Here is a 16352-nt window from a genome sequence, read left to right on the forward strand (position 1 = left end):
GTTCGGGAAACATCCTGACTTGCTAAGCTCAGCAAGTGTTGAGATTGCAGCACCGCAAAGATTTTCTGTTCTGTGTGTGGGGGGATAATTTGTCTCTCATTATAAAACCTCACTAACATATCTGGTTGACATAAGTCTACATATATCCTTTTGGCATTCATCAACAAACTGCTGAATAGAAAAATCAATCCATGGAAAGCTTTTACAGCTTATCCATGGTACACACTGTGATTGAAAGAATCTTGTCAAGAGAGCTGATGAGGGGTTGGGGTTGAAGATGGAATCATTTCCACAGAGGCATGAGAGTGGCTCGCCTCTCTCTGATGCTGTCTGATTGAGGCTTGAGTAAGGGTCGCTCTACTGACCATGGCACACAAAGCCCTGTGTTATCTCGCCTGCGCCCACATTGCCTTCCTCTTGCTCCATCCCTGTCACTAAGTTGATTTTCAGCTCAGTGTCCTTGTGCCTCTTATGCCCTCTACCTAGAATGTTCTTCCCCAATCTTCTCATGGTTGGCTCCTCCTGGAATTTCAGGCCTTAGGGAAGACATGACCTCCTCAGGGAACTCTTTCTTGGCACTGTAATAAACTTGGCAGAATGAGCTCAGGTTCCCAAGAAACGTACATTCTAGTAGGAAAAAATAAACAGTACACAAGTAAACATCAGGGAAGAAACAAATTTGGAAATTTGGGGCAGAAATAAGTATTATAAAGTAGATACAGCTGATGAGACTAAAATTGTCTGGGGGAAGAGAATCTCAGGAATGTAGTTTGACAGAGTTGTTTTGTACTCAGGAGGTGCTCAGGACATTCTTGCTGGGTGAATGAATACTTGCTGGGTGAATGGTATACTGGACACTGTGCATACCCCACCTGGATCTCCCGGGATCCCTTTTGCAGCCCTGTGTGCCCAGCCCTACCTTTCCATGCTTTGCTGACAAAGCCTCACTTCAGGGATCCTCAGCCGACTTTTGCCTTGGGGCACTGGAATGGTAAATGCCTGGCAATTTAAGTTCCCTCAGTCTTTGTGGTCACCTGTAACCAAAGACTAATCGGTGTGAGAATACAAAGGCCCAGCTGCTCCCTCGCTTTGAAGCAGGAGAAACTTTAAGGTATGAATCACACCCTCTGGAACTCCCTGCAGAACTGGACTAAGATGGAGACTTGACCTTAAATCAGACCTTCGGTTTCTCCCCGTTCTCCAGTCTTTCCTAACTATCCTGCTCCCCTGCTGACTTCTCCTGGAACCCTTCACTAGTAAATCATGCTCACCCCCAAATCCTTCACTTGGGGTCAGCTACTGTAAGATCCCCGCTTAAAGCGGGTGGTATCTCAGAGGCAGCAGATAACGCACTGCGTTTAGAGTCAGAAAAGTTGCGTTTCCTCTCTGCCTGTTTCCTCTCTGCCACTCGCCAGCCATATAATGCTTTTAAAGCCGTGTTGCCTCACGGTGCCTGCTTTGTCTGCTCTATACATTTGGGAGTCACAGTTGCAGTGAGGATGAAAGAAAGTCACATATGTAAATGTGCCTTGTAGCATATTAATCCCTCTGCAGACGCAAAGTGCTATTATGCAACTCCGTCACCTTATGGGATCAAAAGTGCAATTCCTAGAAGTGATTGGAGGTATAGTGGAAGCAGCGGGAAGCCATGTCCTGGAAGAGAGGATTTTTCAAGAAAGTGATTGGCAGCATATTTTGCTTTTTGTTGCTATTTTCAAAGGCAAGATGGGGAAAATCCTTACTACATAGTTTTGGGTCTAAATAATATGACCACTTGTGGGAAAACTAATTAAAACCACTAATAATTTGACTGGCCTTCACTGACTTGGAAACACCCGGTAACAGACACCATATCCTCAAGAGACACAGCTCAGTTTCCATGCTCTCAAAGTATTAGAGGCAAGTTGATAGCTCTTTTAATTAAACGTTTGATACAATGAGATAAACAGCAAAATTCCTGGAGTAAATAAGCTAAATGCTCCCAGAAGATTAATAGAAAATACACCAAGAAAGTCTGCAAAATAAAAAATCTATATGGAATCAATTTATTGTACACTGTGGTTGGTTTTTTGTTTTTTGTTTATCATGAATACCTGTGTAACAACTCAGGTTTACAATGCTTTTAAGCCATTAGTCCTTGCTGTGAAGAATCATATTAGAGCCCATGGTGTGCTCAGATGAGCTGGGACTTAAATTATAAATAGGTGAAATCATGGGTAAGATGCTTCCCTAGGAATTATTAAGAGAAAATTGCAATGTTGATAGGGATGCTTTCCAAAATGTTGGGAATCACTCTGATAGAGGAAATCCATCTCTGGGAGGCAGATTTATGTTGTGGAAAGAGTAACATCATGTTTGGGGTCAAATGGACCTGGGTTCAAATCCTGGCCTTGCCATATGATTGGCCTTCTGTATGTCAATATCCCCCTAGGCTTAATTTCCTGTAAAAGAGAAGACATTATCTCCTTTCTGGCAAGGTTGATAGGAGGATTAGAAATAATCCTCACACCATGCCTGGCACACGGTAGACGATCCTGTAATGTGTTATTTCCTTCTTCTACCCTCCTCCTTTCCACTACCCCCTCTCATTCCTCCCCCTCTCCTTTCTCTTTGCCTCCCTTCTCCTCCTACTCCTTCCATCATCTTCATCGCCTGACTCGAACCATTCTTGGCTTCTGGGGCCTGAAATGTTATTGCACTGAGTTGGTCTTTTGTGACAACCAATGGAGGGAATTGAGGGAACTTCTCTCAGTGGATGAGCCCAGGAATGTGTTCTCAAGGAGCCGTGCTGTCTCTGGGCACTGTGCTGCTGCTACTAAGTGGCCCCAGTCCAGGCAGCCAGGCCTCCTCCCAGCTCATCCTCTCTCTGCTCAAGGACACACCTGCTTGCTGCTCACATCAAGAAGCACGTGGGACTTCACCAACAGAAGACTGTACTAGAAATAGGGGCTCCAGTTGCCAGATGTCCCTTATTTACAGGCACAGAAGACAGATAGATATTTTTAATAAATGTGTAGCTTTTGGTTCATAAAAAAAAGAAAAAATGTCTTGGTTAATTGCTGCATTTTTCTGGAAATTTTATCTCCAAGTGTTGCCTCTCTACCTCCTCCATCATCAAATGCTTGCCATGTTTTAGTCACTCGGATGACCTTCAGACATGCCTCCATATTGGATGGAAAAAAAATTAGAAAATAATCCTCTGTTCTCCAAACTGTGAGGAGCCTGGCTTCATTGTTTGGCTGAAATGATGCGTGGGTAACAACAGGTGATCTATCCCAAGCATTAGAGGATGCCAGGTGTTCTTTCAGGCACTTTAAGATTTGTTGCAAAAGCAATCTCCAATTTACAGATAGAGAAATTGAGGCTCAGGAGCTTAAATGGTTGCTCCAAATGGTGCAGTTTCTAAGCAGCAGATGAGAACCTGAACTTGTCTCCTCTAAGTCCAAAGCCAGGTGAAACCAGTTAACCTACACAGCAAGGGAACCCTGCAGAGAAGCCAGGGGAGTTCCTCTTGACCCCGGATATTGTGATTACATTGTTCTGTGGTCTTGCTGACGATGGAGACCTCTGTCCTTCCTCTTCCTTTGCTAAAGCCCATATTGGTTTCTTTCTGCTTGCACGTGGAACTCTCTGGGAGAAAGTCTTGCTAGGAATCATTCTCATAGGAAGCATGGAGTGTGTCCTGGATGTTGACCCTGGGACTTAAGAGTTGAGCCATCCTTGCCCCCTCACTGTTTTTCATGCTGTAGGTCATGACTCTTTAGTGAGCCATGAAATTAGTCTAAGGATTGCAGACATTTTTTAAAAAATAGAACATAATGGATAACCTCAGAGTATATCACAGAAAGAATGAGTTCTGTGAAATTTTGTGCGTGTGTATGGAGTGGTGATGGGAAACGTATTGTGAGTCATGCTTTAAAAAGTTTGACAGTCTTTAGTCTAGTGGAAAAGATTTCTGGAGCTTGGTGTCAGGCTGAATTTTGTGTGGGTGATGGTACTATCCAGGCCAGAGAAGCGCGGAAACCATCACAGAGACTGAATATCTGTCTCTCTCACTGCGCAACCCAGAGGCAGGGAAGAAAGTGAATTTTTAAAGACCTATGCAGCTCCTCTGCAACAGATGGGGAGTGAAGTGGAAGGCATTTAGTCAAATAGGCCATCTCCGGATGTCTCTGGAGATTGGGAACGGCTGCTACAACGAGATTTATGAACAGCACTATTTCCTCTCTCCTCCCAAGCAGGCGGCTGCCATGACGATGAGCCTAGACTTGGCCTTTTAAGCTTTTGGTGATGAGTTAAGGCACTGTTTGGCAGAGTGACTGCCAAAAGCATTTTCCTGTTCACCTACACACACATGCACACATGGACGCACATACTCCCAGGGCAAGGCACGCCCTGGCAGGAGGATCTCATTTGTCCAATGAATGGCCACTTCTCCCAAATCCAGTTATGACTGCTTATTAGGTAGCGGCATGCCTAATTTAGGGAAAACGATTTTCAACTGAAAATTTTAATTAACGGTGAAATGAGGTGTGAATCTGGAAAAAAGAATAATGTTTCTAGCTGGTCTGACTGTTGGGTAAATCTGGATGCTTACCCTGGCAGTTCTTGGTTCCATGGAAGAGACACTGGTCTGGAAGTTAGAGAGACTGACTGCTGCATTGTGGTCCTGGTTCTGACACTGATTTTCTGGGTGTTCTTCCCCTCCTGGGGTCTTTAAATCTTTATGTCTAGATGAGGAGAGAGTCACTAGCAATGATCTCTGAGGAACGATAGAGTTAAGACCTCCGCCTGCGGTCAGACGCATCCAGGTTTGAATTCTGGGCCACTGCTTGGTAGTTACATAATCTTAAATCGGTCACACAACCTCTCTGAGCCTCAGTTTTCTCATCTGCAAGAAGGAACCTCTAAGATTAACTACCTGGCATGGTTTTGTAAGGATTAAATGACCTGATGTTTGTAAAGTTCTTGGCATAGTGCCGGACCCGACGAGGTTCCCAAAAACTGTTAGTCATTGTTGTTATTACTTTCTAGTTCCAGAATTCAATATTTCATAGAAAAGTGAGGTTCAGGTTCCTTTTTCACTCATAATGACAATAACAAAAGGTAATCATAAATTTATTTTTGAATGCTTCCTGTGGTCCAGGCACTATTCCAGTTACTTGACAAACGTATATTGAGATCTTCCTGGTGGCCCCCCACTCTACAGATGGAAAAGAAATGGAGGCAGCATGAAGTGAATGTGTTATCTAGGGTTCTGCAGCTTGTATGTGATAGAATCTGATTTTCCAACCAGCCAGTTCAAGCTCCCACTTATAACCACAGCCCGGTGCCATCTCTAGTGTTTAGCTGTATTTCTGGAACTCAGATCCAGTTTTCTTGACTTCGACTCTCATTGAGTCACCTGAAACATTGAAGTGGTAGACAGACAGAATCATCCAGTCCATCAGGGAAGACTGGTGATGCATGGACTACAGGCCTTTATGGGGGGCTTGAGAGCCGAGTGCTGGCCATCCCTGAAAGCTAAAGATCAACAGAGACTCTGGCTCAACAAGTATTCATGGAACCTGCCATGCACTGGCAATTATGCCTGCGGAATGTTAGGCACTAGATAAATAGTGCCTGCAGGAGTGAATGAATGACTGAGTAAGTGGAGAATGAATGAGTGGTAATATATAGTCATTTTCTGGGTGAGGTGAAGGTAATTATAAATGAAATTTAGAGAAGGGAGTGATTGGTGGAGATCACAGAAAATTTCATCATGAAGCGGATAAATGGGCTGGACTAAGGTATCACCTTAAGTTCAGCTCATTCAGCATTTCTAAGCACTGACTGTGTGCCTAACACTGTGCTAGTCTCTATAATGGCACTGAAAAGTTCAACTCAACAAGTATCTATGGAGCACCCAGCCAGGTCGTGTGCTAGGACCTGAGCAATAGTACAGAAGAAAACAGATGCTGGGTCCACCCTCCTGGAGCTCACAGACCGACTGAAGATGTGATTAAGTAGAAAGAAAGACCAAAAAGTAACATTTTATTGTCATCCTGCCCTAATGCATGTGTTTAACTCCTAACACCAGACGAAATGATCAGTGATTTCTTATTTGTTCTCTCCTCCCCCTCCTCCCTTCTTTTCCTGCTCTCTCTCTTCCTTTCTCGTTCCCTCTCCAGTTTCAGAGGCCTCATGACTATTCCCCACCTTTTCGATTTGGGACAGTGCCTAATGGAAGCACGGAGAGAAACATTCGGAATAACTATCCCTACATGCATCAGTACATGACCAAATTTAATCAGAAGGGAGTAGAGGATGCCTTGGTCAGCCTGAAAACGGGGTAAGGATGGCAGTTTCCTTTTCTACACATGTCTGCGGGTGATAAACCTTGGAGAAACTGACTCTTGGCATGCCTCAGTTCTTATCTGCTCCCATTGTTGTATTTCTGGAGAGTGACTGTGGTCCAGATGGGCCCCAGTTGAGGGCTGCTTTTGTTAATCTAATGAGCTTCCCAGGTTTCCTTCTGAGTTGGGTTAAAAAAAAGCAAATCCAGGATGCTTTGAAATGCACAGAAACAGAGGGGTTTCTTAGACTGATCAAGAAGTTTGTCCACCTCCATAGGATATTTTAACCAAATAGAAAGATCCAAGAAGGCTGAGAGTTGAAAGTAGTGAAAACAAAGATTTTTATCTGATTTTAGGTAGGAGGTTTTCTGGGAGTGGTGAGCAGTAGCTTGCTAGTAGGAGCTTTATGAAAAAACTAACTGTATAATGTTGATGAAAGAGAAAGGAAAGATGGGAGAAAAGCAATGAGAACTCAAATCATTCAAGTTACAGCTAGCATTCCTGTCTGTCTGTTGGCATTGTGGAGTGTAACACAGACTCCATAGCTGAAGCTGTAAAGAAAAGATAGCTCAGGGGTTAGGAGTTTAGACTTCGGAGAGAGAGTTTCTCATACTTCGTAGCCTCATACCTAAGATGGGAATAATAATAGGACCTAAGAGAGAAAATCTGATGGAAAGCATTTTGGATGGGAAATAGACAGTATCTAGATGTGAGTGTTGTTATTTATTGTAAAGATTAAATTCTATTCCGTGGACTCTTCCGAAAAGTCGGGAATGCATGAAATCCATTTTAGAAAGGATTAAATTCAATAAAAATGATTTTATTTTCAATAACAGAGTTGTTTAATGAGGGGATTTTGATTATCCAGAAAATTAGCTCATATGGGGCATTTCAGTTGTCACAGATTCCTGCATGGAAACGTGACTGTAGGTGTATTCTCCTTGCAGCTTCATAAATAACCTCCTCTCCGGCTATTGTGCAAGCCCATTGTGAAGGCCTTGCTGCTGGCTTTGTGTCTGGTAGGGGGAGACAGAGGCCCCTCTGAGGCATCAAAGCCCAGATTTCTGCATAGAAATCCTGGTCATTTTGGCTGTGAGCATTCTGCGCTTTCAGTCTGTGCCTTTGGAATCTCTTTGGCATCTCAGCAGGGGCTGGGAGAGCATTTATTTAGAAGCCGAGTCTATGATTTCTGAAAAACTCATTCCCCCAGTGCTCATTCTGGCTTGGAATGATTTCTTTAAACTTTTGAAGTGTAACAAAAATGCAGAAAATTCACAAATATTAAATATGCTGCATTATGGCTTTGTACAAACCGATCATCCAGGTCATCAATCCCTGGAACCCCACCCCACACCCTCTTTCAGTCAATATCTTCCACCCGCCTCCTGCACTTCTAAAGCTGTAGATTCTTGGTGCCTGCTATTTTAACATAGAAATAAAGCCACACTCTTTTCTTTTTTGTCTTCTTTGGCTCAACATTGTGTTTGCAAGATTGTTGCATGTAATTTCAGTGCTTTCATTCTCATTGTTGGAACACACCACACATGGATGTCTCTCTCCTAATCTTGGTGGACATTTGGGTAATGTCCCGTTTTGGGGCTACTATGAATAACGCTTCTTTCATTAATGAATGAGTGAATTTCTCTTGGTATACACCGAAGACTGCAGCTGCTGAGCCATAGAATATTTGTGTCTTCCACTTTCATAGATACCGGAAAAGATCCGTTGTTAATGACTTTACAGTTTAGCCATGGGGTTGGGATTTTTGTTTGTTTGTTTCCATCGAAGTCTTTTAATCAACATATACTGTTGTTTTGGACAGACCATGAGCGCAAATGCAGATGATAATGGTTGGAGACAATGGCTGATGCCTAGCTGACTTTCTCTCCCTCTATTTATTAACCAGAGTACAAAATGCGTTGTTTTCTTTCTTTTTCAATCTTTTTTTAAATATAATAGCGAAAAAAAAAAAAGAGAAAAATGGAAACCATTCGTGACCATAAATTGTACAAATTGTTTTCTGGAAGCCATATAATAATTGTAACATCCATCTTAGAAAACTTGGGCAGATGGCAGATTCACTCTATACTCAATCTCCTATGTGGGGGATGCTTTGCATTGTTACTTTAAACTCAGAAACTAGAGCTGAAGGAGTACAAGTATTTTTTTTTTTTTTTTTTTTTTTTTTTTTTGGAGCTGGAGTTTCACTCTTGTTGCTCATGCTGGAGTGCAATGGCGCAGTCTCGCCCCACTGCAACCTCCACCTCCAGGTTCAAGCAATTCTCCTGCCTCAGCCTCCTGAGTAGCTGGGATTACAGGCGCACACCAACACGCCCAGCTAATTTTTGTGTTTTTGTAGAGATGGGGTCTCACCATGTTGAACAGGCACATTTTTAACTTCTGAGCTCAGGTGATCCTCCTGCTTCGGCCTTCCAAAGTGCTGGGATTACAGGCATGAGCCACTGCACCCAGCCACAAGTCATTTTTAAAGAAATAACTCAATATACCCTTAGGGATGAGAGCATAGTAGTTCTCATTCCTGGAGATTTAATTTCATTAGAGTTAATATTTGGGGAAACCACATACATGTTTAACAGGCTCCTTGATTAATTATTTAAGTAATTGGGTTTTTTGTTTGTTTGTTTGTTTGTTTGTTTGTTGTTTTTTCAGACAGGGTCTCACTCTGACACCCAGGTTGGAGTACAGCAGTGTAATCATAGCTTACTGCAGCCTGGACTTCCGTGGGCTCAGGTGATCATCGCTCCTCAGCCTCCTGAGTAGCTGTGACTATAGGCGTGTCCCACCACACCTGGCTAATTGTTGTGTTTTGTGTAGAGACGAGGTTTTGTCGTGTTACCCAGGTTGATTTCAAATTCAGAAGGCTCAAGCCATTCTCCTGCCTCAGCCTCTCAAAGTGCTGGGATTACAGGAGTGAGTCACTATACCCGGCCTAAATTAAATTTTGAATAGATAAGATATTTATATACTTCAAAAATAAAAAGGTACAGAAAAAGAAAAACAGTGAAAAGTTTTCCCTCCACACTATTCCTCATCTTGTACCCTTCCATGGTAACCACATTTGCTCTGTGTATCCCTCCAATATGTTCTTCTGAATCTTTCTATATTAATGCATAAAGAGCCATCAAGTTATTTTTATAGAGTCATCATCTTTCATTATGCAAATATACCATATTTTATTTGGTCAGGCTTCTACTGTTGGACATTTAGGTTGTTTCCAGTCTTTTGCTATTGCAAACAAAGCTGCAGTGAATATCTTTGGATTGCGTCACATTCAATGTAGAATAAATTTCTTGAAAGAGTGGGTCATAGTTGCAATTTTGACAGATATCGCCAAATCTCCCTCCAAAAGAAATTTGTACTTACCCATCAGTGCATGAGAGAGCTGATTTCTCCAAAGTTTTGGCAATATAATGTGTAATTAATCTTTCAAAATTTTGCTAAGATAATAGGTAAAAAGTATTCTGAGATATAAATTTGCACTTATTTTCGGTAAATTTTGGCCATATTTATATACTTACAAGCCATCATCAATTCTTTTTACTTTTATTAATATTTCTGTTGGTTTGTTGGTCTTTTTCTTATTCATTTGTATATTGGACAGATGAGCCTTTTGTGATGTGGTTACAAATATTTTCCCTATTTCTTTTGTTGTCTTTTGAACTTGCTCATGATGCTTTTTTTTTTCCATGCAGATTTTATCTTTTTTGTAGTGAAATACATCACCCATTTTCTTATGGCTTTTGAATTGTGAGACGTAATTCAAAAGTCTTTCATCATTCTGGTATTACAAGATAATTATCTTGTGTTTTCTATTTTGGTTGCGTTTGTTAGTATTTGGAATTTTTCTTGGTGGATGGTATGAGACACGACTTCAACTCCTCAGATGATTATGAAAACCAAAATATGAGAATTACCACCACAGAACTACACCAAGATCTGATCAACTTTGTGTTGGTTGTGTCTCCTCAACACCCCACCACAAGACTGCGGTCTTTCAAGTGTCCACGTCACCACACTCATAGGGCTTTTCCTTCCTTTTCACATCTCTTGTTTCCTTTTTAAATTTTTCATTATGAAATATATTGCTCTTTAAGGAATAATAATAATACAATGAAATCTTCATGTACCTACCACCGAGCCTTTTAAAAAAAAAGTCATTCTCGTCCTTCACCACATCCAGCATCTGTAGAAGATTCCATCCCTCTGGAAAGTTGAGGAAGGTAACCTCATCTGCTCCTGAATTGCTCAGCTTTAGAACATTCCCCCAACACCCTAGAATCCAGCAGGCCTTGACTTAGAACATCCAGAGCACGTGGCTCAGCTGCTGGGTCTCACTGCTCCACCCACACGTTTCAGTAACATCTGCTGCCTAGCAAAGCCACGTGCATGCACACCAGGGTCAGTGAAATTATGGGTTGTAATTTTCTGGGAGAGTCTTGAACACCAGACGGGCTTTGGATTATGGTCAAATGACAGTCCCAGCTGGGTTTGAGTCTGGGCTCAAGCATTAGCTAGCTGTGTCCTGGGACGAGTCATGTCACCTCTCCAAGTCACTTTCTAGTTTCCCCATCTAAGAAGTGAAACGGTTGAATTCTTTGATCTCGGAACTAGTTCTGAGATTCTTTTATTTGTGTCAAACACTTAAGAAAACTCAGATAAACCACACATACAAACAACTGTCAGTTTTGCAGAAAGGATTTAGAATCATGCCCCCAAATTGGGTGCCTCCAAGCCTGGCCAATGGACCAGCTGTACCTGAATCACATGATTACCTGTCAAAATGCAGATTCCTGGACCCAGCACAAGGCTTTCTCTCTAGCTATGGAGCCTGTGAATCTTCTTTATAATAAGCATCATTCCTCCAACCACGCCACACGACGTGATTTTGAGACACATAAATATTTGAGAACTACTGTTTCAGAAGTCCAACACACTATTCATTGTGCAACAGAGCTGAGAACTCTTTTAAAGGAGTTCAAGAAACATGTTTTATTGGGATAGGCATATACAGAGTAGACAGACCAAATGCTTGCCTTTGGAATCCATAATTTTTTGAAGAAAGGCATAGGCAGAGAAAAACTTGAAAGCTAAGTTTTACTGTTTATTGAAATTCATAGTAAATGGAGATAAATTACCAGACAAATCAGAAAAGAGAGTTTGACGTGTAAACATCAACAGAGATGGGATTTTTCAGGCACAGATCTGTTGTGCCTTGTGGGACTCCGGTGAACCAAAGGTGGATGAGCGTCAGTGACCCCAGGATTCTAGACGAATGCTTCTCAAGGTAGCCTGAGTCTGAATCAGAATAGGTGCTAATAAAAATGTAGCTTGCTGAGCCCCACTGAGCCAGCTGAATCAGAATCTCTGTAAGGAGGGGTCTGAAGATCTGCGTGGTTTAACAAGCTCTTCAGGTGACTCTGATATGCCCTAATCAAATTTTAAGAACGTCCGCCCTAGAAGAGGGAGCTGAAGCTGAAATGAGTGGAGACAGATTTAGATTTACACATGCTCAGTCATCAGAAGCTGATGTCCTCCAAGCCGTTTTGGCATGGGGGCAAAACTGCAAGCGTCGCACTTATGCCAGATTTAAATTAAACAACGTCCCTAGAACTCCAAAGAGCCTAATATTTCAAGACACAGTGGGATAGTTTGTGTTTTTATTTTAATTGATTTTCATGTACAATTCTGAGTGTATACATTTATGGAAAAGTCCAATTTCCTTAGAATAGAAGCCTCAGTTTTCAGCTGTCAGGATCCCCAGTCCCCTGTGTGATTTCATTCTCAGCACTACAGTGTTGAAAAACAGGCAGGTCTCTGCTGGTTTCGTTTTACATGTTAGAAGAATTGGAAGACGGGATTGTCTTTTCTCCTTATTGTGATAAAATATACATAGCATAAAATTTGCCATCTTCACATTTTTAAGTGTATGGTTCAGTGGTATTAAATGCATTCATCACGTGATACAGCCATTACCACCATGTGTCTCCGAAGCTCGTTTGTAAAACTGCAACTCTCTACCCACTAAACAAAAACCCTTCATCCGCCTTTTCCCCAGCCCCTGGCAACCACCATTCTACATTTCGTCTTTATGATTTTGACTACTCTAAATACCTCATCTAAGTGGAATCATACAGTATTTGTCTTTTTGTGACTAGCTTATTTCCCTTAGCATAATATCTATCCATGTTTTAGCATGTGTCAAAATTGTATTCTTTTTTAAGGAATATTTATTCCATTGTATTCAGGTACCACATTTTGCTCATCCATTCATCTTTCAGTGGACACTTGAGTTGTCTCAGCATTTTGACTGTTTTGAATCATGCTTCTGTGAACATAGATGTGTGAATATATTTTTGAGACTTTGGTTTTTTTTGGGCATATATGCAGAAGTGACATAATTGGATCATATGTCAATTCTATTTTTAATTATTGAGAAACAACCATACTGTTTTCCGCAGTCCCATTTGCATTCCCACCAACAGGGCACAAGGGTTCCAAGTTCTCCACATCCTCACCAATACTTGTTTTGTTTTTCTAGTAGTAGCCATCCTACTGGGTATGAGGTGGTATCTCACTGCAGTTTTGATTTGCATTTCTGTAATGATTAGTGGTATTGAGCACTTTTTACCTGCTTATTGGCCAATTGTATTTCTTCTTTTGAGAAGTGGATATGCATGTCTTTTGGCCATTTTACATTTGGGTTGTTTGGGTTTTCTTTTTGTTGTTGCTGTGGTTGTTGTTGTTCTTAGGTTTTAGGAGTTCTGTATATATTCTGGATATCAATCCCTTATCAGATACACAATTTGCAAATATTTTTTCCTATTCTGTGGGTTACCTTTTTATGTTGTAGCTATTACACTGATAGTGTCTTTTGATGCACATTTAAAAAAATATTAGGGAGTATTGTGTTTTGACCAATAAATATTTTTCTAAAAGGGCTTCTGTTGTCCTCAGTGACTTGTCTGTAAAAACAAAAGAACAGTGTAGTCCTATCTCCCTGCACATGTTTGAAATGTCTTCATAGAAAGTTTTGCGTTGAAAAACAAATAAGCATTGAACTCCTATCCTAGAGCACAGGTTTGCAAAGCCTGTGGGATTTAGGAATGTACCTTTTTTTTTTTTTTGAAATGGAGTTTCACTCTTGTTGCCCAGGCTGGAGTGCAATGGCACGATCTCGGCTCACCGCAACCCTTGCCTTCCGGGTTCAAGCGATTCTCCTGCCTCAGCCTTCCCGAGTAGCTGGGATTACAGGCATGCACCACCATGCCTTGTCCTCCCAAAAATATAAAAAAATTTTGTATTTTTTTAGTAGAGACAGGGTTTCTCCATGTTTGTCAGGCTGGACTCAAACTCCCAATCTCAGGTGATCCACCTGCCTTGGCCTCCCAAATTGCTGGAACTACAGGCGTGAGCCACCGCACCTGGCCAGGAATGTCCATTTTTATTATCGCTTCTAGTGATTCAGATGTAGGTAGTCCATGTCTTTGAGAGGTTGGCTAGTTGACTGTTGAGAGATGGAGTTCTGTAGTGACTAAACAGGACAAGGAAGAGGAAGGATATTTCAGGAGGAGGTTGCAGGATGGGTGGAGATGTGGCAAAATGTGAGTTTAGGTTTAGGCATATTAAGTTGGAAGTGCCTTTGGGACACCATCATCATATCTCCAGGCATCTTTGCACTTAATGCGACCTTACAATTAGTGAGCTGCAGCCCTGAGCACTTCACATGCCTAATCCCAATTAATCCTCACAACACCCCTACGATCTGGATACCATTAATATTCCTTTTAAGAGATGAAGAATCTGAAGCTCAAGACTGTTAACCTAATTACCCAATAGGCTATTTAGCTAAGTAACTACATTGCAGAATTAGTAAGTATGGAAGTTAGGCTTACTTCCCCACTTGGAAATGCCACCTAAGCAGTTGGAAATGTGGGATTATGGTTCAGGGGAGAACTGAAAACTAAAGTTAGATATTACATATGTGCATACATGATAGAGTACATATCATATTAATTGATGATCTGAGAATTGATGAAATCACAGCATTATTTCTGTCCTCAAAAGAAACTGGTTCTGGGATATTGGCATTCCCAAGGCAAAGGTGAACCAGAAGAGTATAAGGATCTTCACTGAAGTTCAGTTGCTCAGCAGAGCAAATTTTTTCAAAGATGCCATTTGAGTGGATTTTATTTGCTGTATTTTATCAGCCAAACAGAATCAAACACAAATGGTTCATTTCCAGCTGCTGAATTCGAAAGCGACAGTAGACATCAGGGTTCAGTGAGCTGTTCTAAATGGGATAGCATCATCTCCAGAGAAAATCAGATCAACAATGACCTGGTTTCTGAGATCTACCCCCACACTGCAAACAAAGCTCAAAAAAATTGCTTCCACATCATAGAGTTAAGAAGTTTTTTCCCAAACTACCCGGGCGACGTGGCGGGCGCCTGTAGTCCCAGCTACTCGGGAGGCTGAGGCAGGAGAATGGCGTGAACCCGGGAGGCGGAGCTTGCAGTGAGCCGAGATCCGGCCACTGCACTCCAGCCTGGGCGGCAGAGCGAGACTCCGTCTCAAAAAAAAAAAAAAAAAAAAAAAAAAAGAAGTATTTTCCCGAATAAAAACTAAAATAAACACAGACATCTTTTTTTTTTTTTTTTTTTTTTTTTTTTGGTACTTGGAATTATTTCCTGGTAAGCTCTATTAAAACAACATTAAAGGATTTTCAAGGCCACCAATAAAACCGTTTTTAAAGTAGAAAAAATTGTTGAGGGGGAGTTAAATAAAGTGAGATCATAATTCTTTAAACTCAGAGATGGAAAAAAGGTAAAAAGACAGACTAAAAAGAAATATATCAAAATGTTATCAGAGATGCTGCTAGGTGATTGGGATGATGGACTTTACATTCTTTTACACTTAACAAATTTTCAGCAACACAGTATTACTTGCAATAGCTAGAAAAAAGTTTCTCCTGACTATAATTCTGTAGTTTTACCTGCATTTCATTCTTGTATTGTCGACACATGTATACAGTTCATACAAGTTGAATCAGTGCATATGCAAATTTGTTTTGCTTTTCGCAATCAAAGTGGACAGTTCTGTTGTTTAGTTTCCACATTTAAGGACTAGGTGATAGTTTCATTGAGCTAGAGGAATATTAATTAATTTAGCTTTTACTGCTTTGTGTTTTCATCATGCCTTAACTAGCGCTGAAAGGTACTACAAGAAATAGTTATTTTTGAAAAGGTTGCTGATATGGTTATTACAGGACAGCTTGTGGAGAATGTCGTCCTGTGGCATCCTCACACTTCTGTACAATGAAGAGCATTGCTTTGTTCTGTTTGAGGCATGCTTTGATCTTGTGGACAACAGAATTCTTGTAACAACTTACAGTTTTCTTTTTGCTTGGACTACCGCACAATTCAGAGCTTAATGCATGATTCTTTTTTCATAATTGTGGAGCCTGTGGCCTGAGTATCTGTTTACTGACTTTCCGTAAGGCCGAGCTACTATTCCACTTCTGAATTTACTTAACTCCAATTGCTTTATCCGTACGTGTAAACCTTATTCTATTACAGTGAATATGAGCTACCTGAATTGCTTTGGACACAAAGCAATTCTTTGTTTTTTTTTTTTAATTGTTTGTTTTTATTTTATTGTTTGTTTATTTCTTTTTTCTTTCTTTCTTTTCCGTTTTTGTTTGAGACAGAGTCTTGCTCTGTTGCCCAGGCTGGAGTGCAGTGATACTATCTCAGCTCAGTGCAATCTCCATCTCCCAGGTTTAAGTGATTCTCATGCCACAGCCTCCCAAGTAGTGGGATTACAGGGGTGCACCACTACACCCAGTTAATTTTTGTATTTTTAGGAGAGATGGGGTTTCACCATGTTGGCCAGGCTGATCTTGAACTCCTGGCCTCAGGTGATCCTCCCACCTTGGCCTCCCAAAGTGCTGGGATTGCAGGCGTGAGTTACCGTGCCTGGCTCACGTGAGGTATTTCT

At 41.3% G+C, this 16352-nt stretch overlaps 1 protein-coding gene across 1 annotated transcript in view; it reads left to right on the forward strand.

Annotated features, from left to right (window-relative positions):
- The window catches only part of LOC117097668 (glutamate receptor ionotropic, NMDA 2A), a 178342-nt gene that overhangs the window by 111176 nt on the left and 50814 nt on the right, over window positions 1–16352 (forward strand). Inside the window, exon 8 of the mRNA XM_033235778.1 lies at window positions 6171–6331. Coding sequence (XP_033091669.1) covers window positions 6171–6331 — 161 coding nt within the window. The remainder of the gene's footprint in view (window positions 1–6170; window positions 6332–16352) is intronic.

This window comes from Trachypithecus francoisi, unplaced genomic scaffold (assembly GCF_009764315.1).
Source record: "Trachypithecus francoisi isolate TF-2019V2 unplaced genomic scaffold, Tfra_2.0 Lachesis_group15, whole genome shotgun sequence".
In the NCBI taxonomy this organism is placed as follows: domain Eukaryota; kingdom Metazoa; phylum Chordata; class Mammalia; order Primates; family Cercopithecidae; genus Trachypithecus; species Trachypithecus francoisi.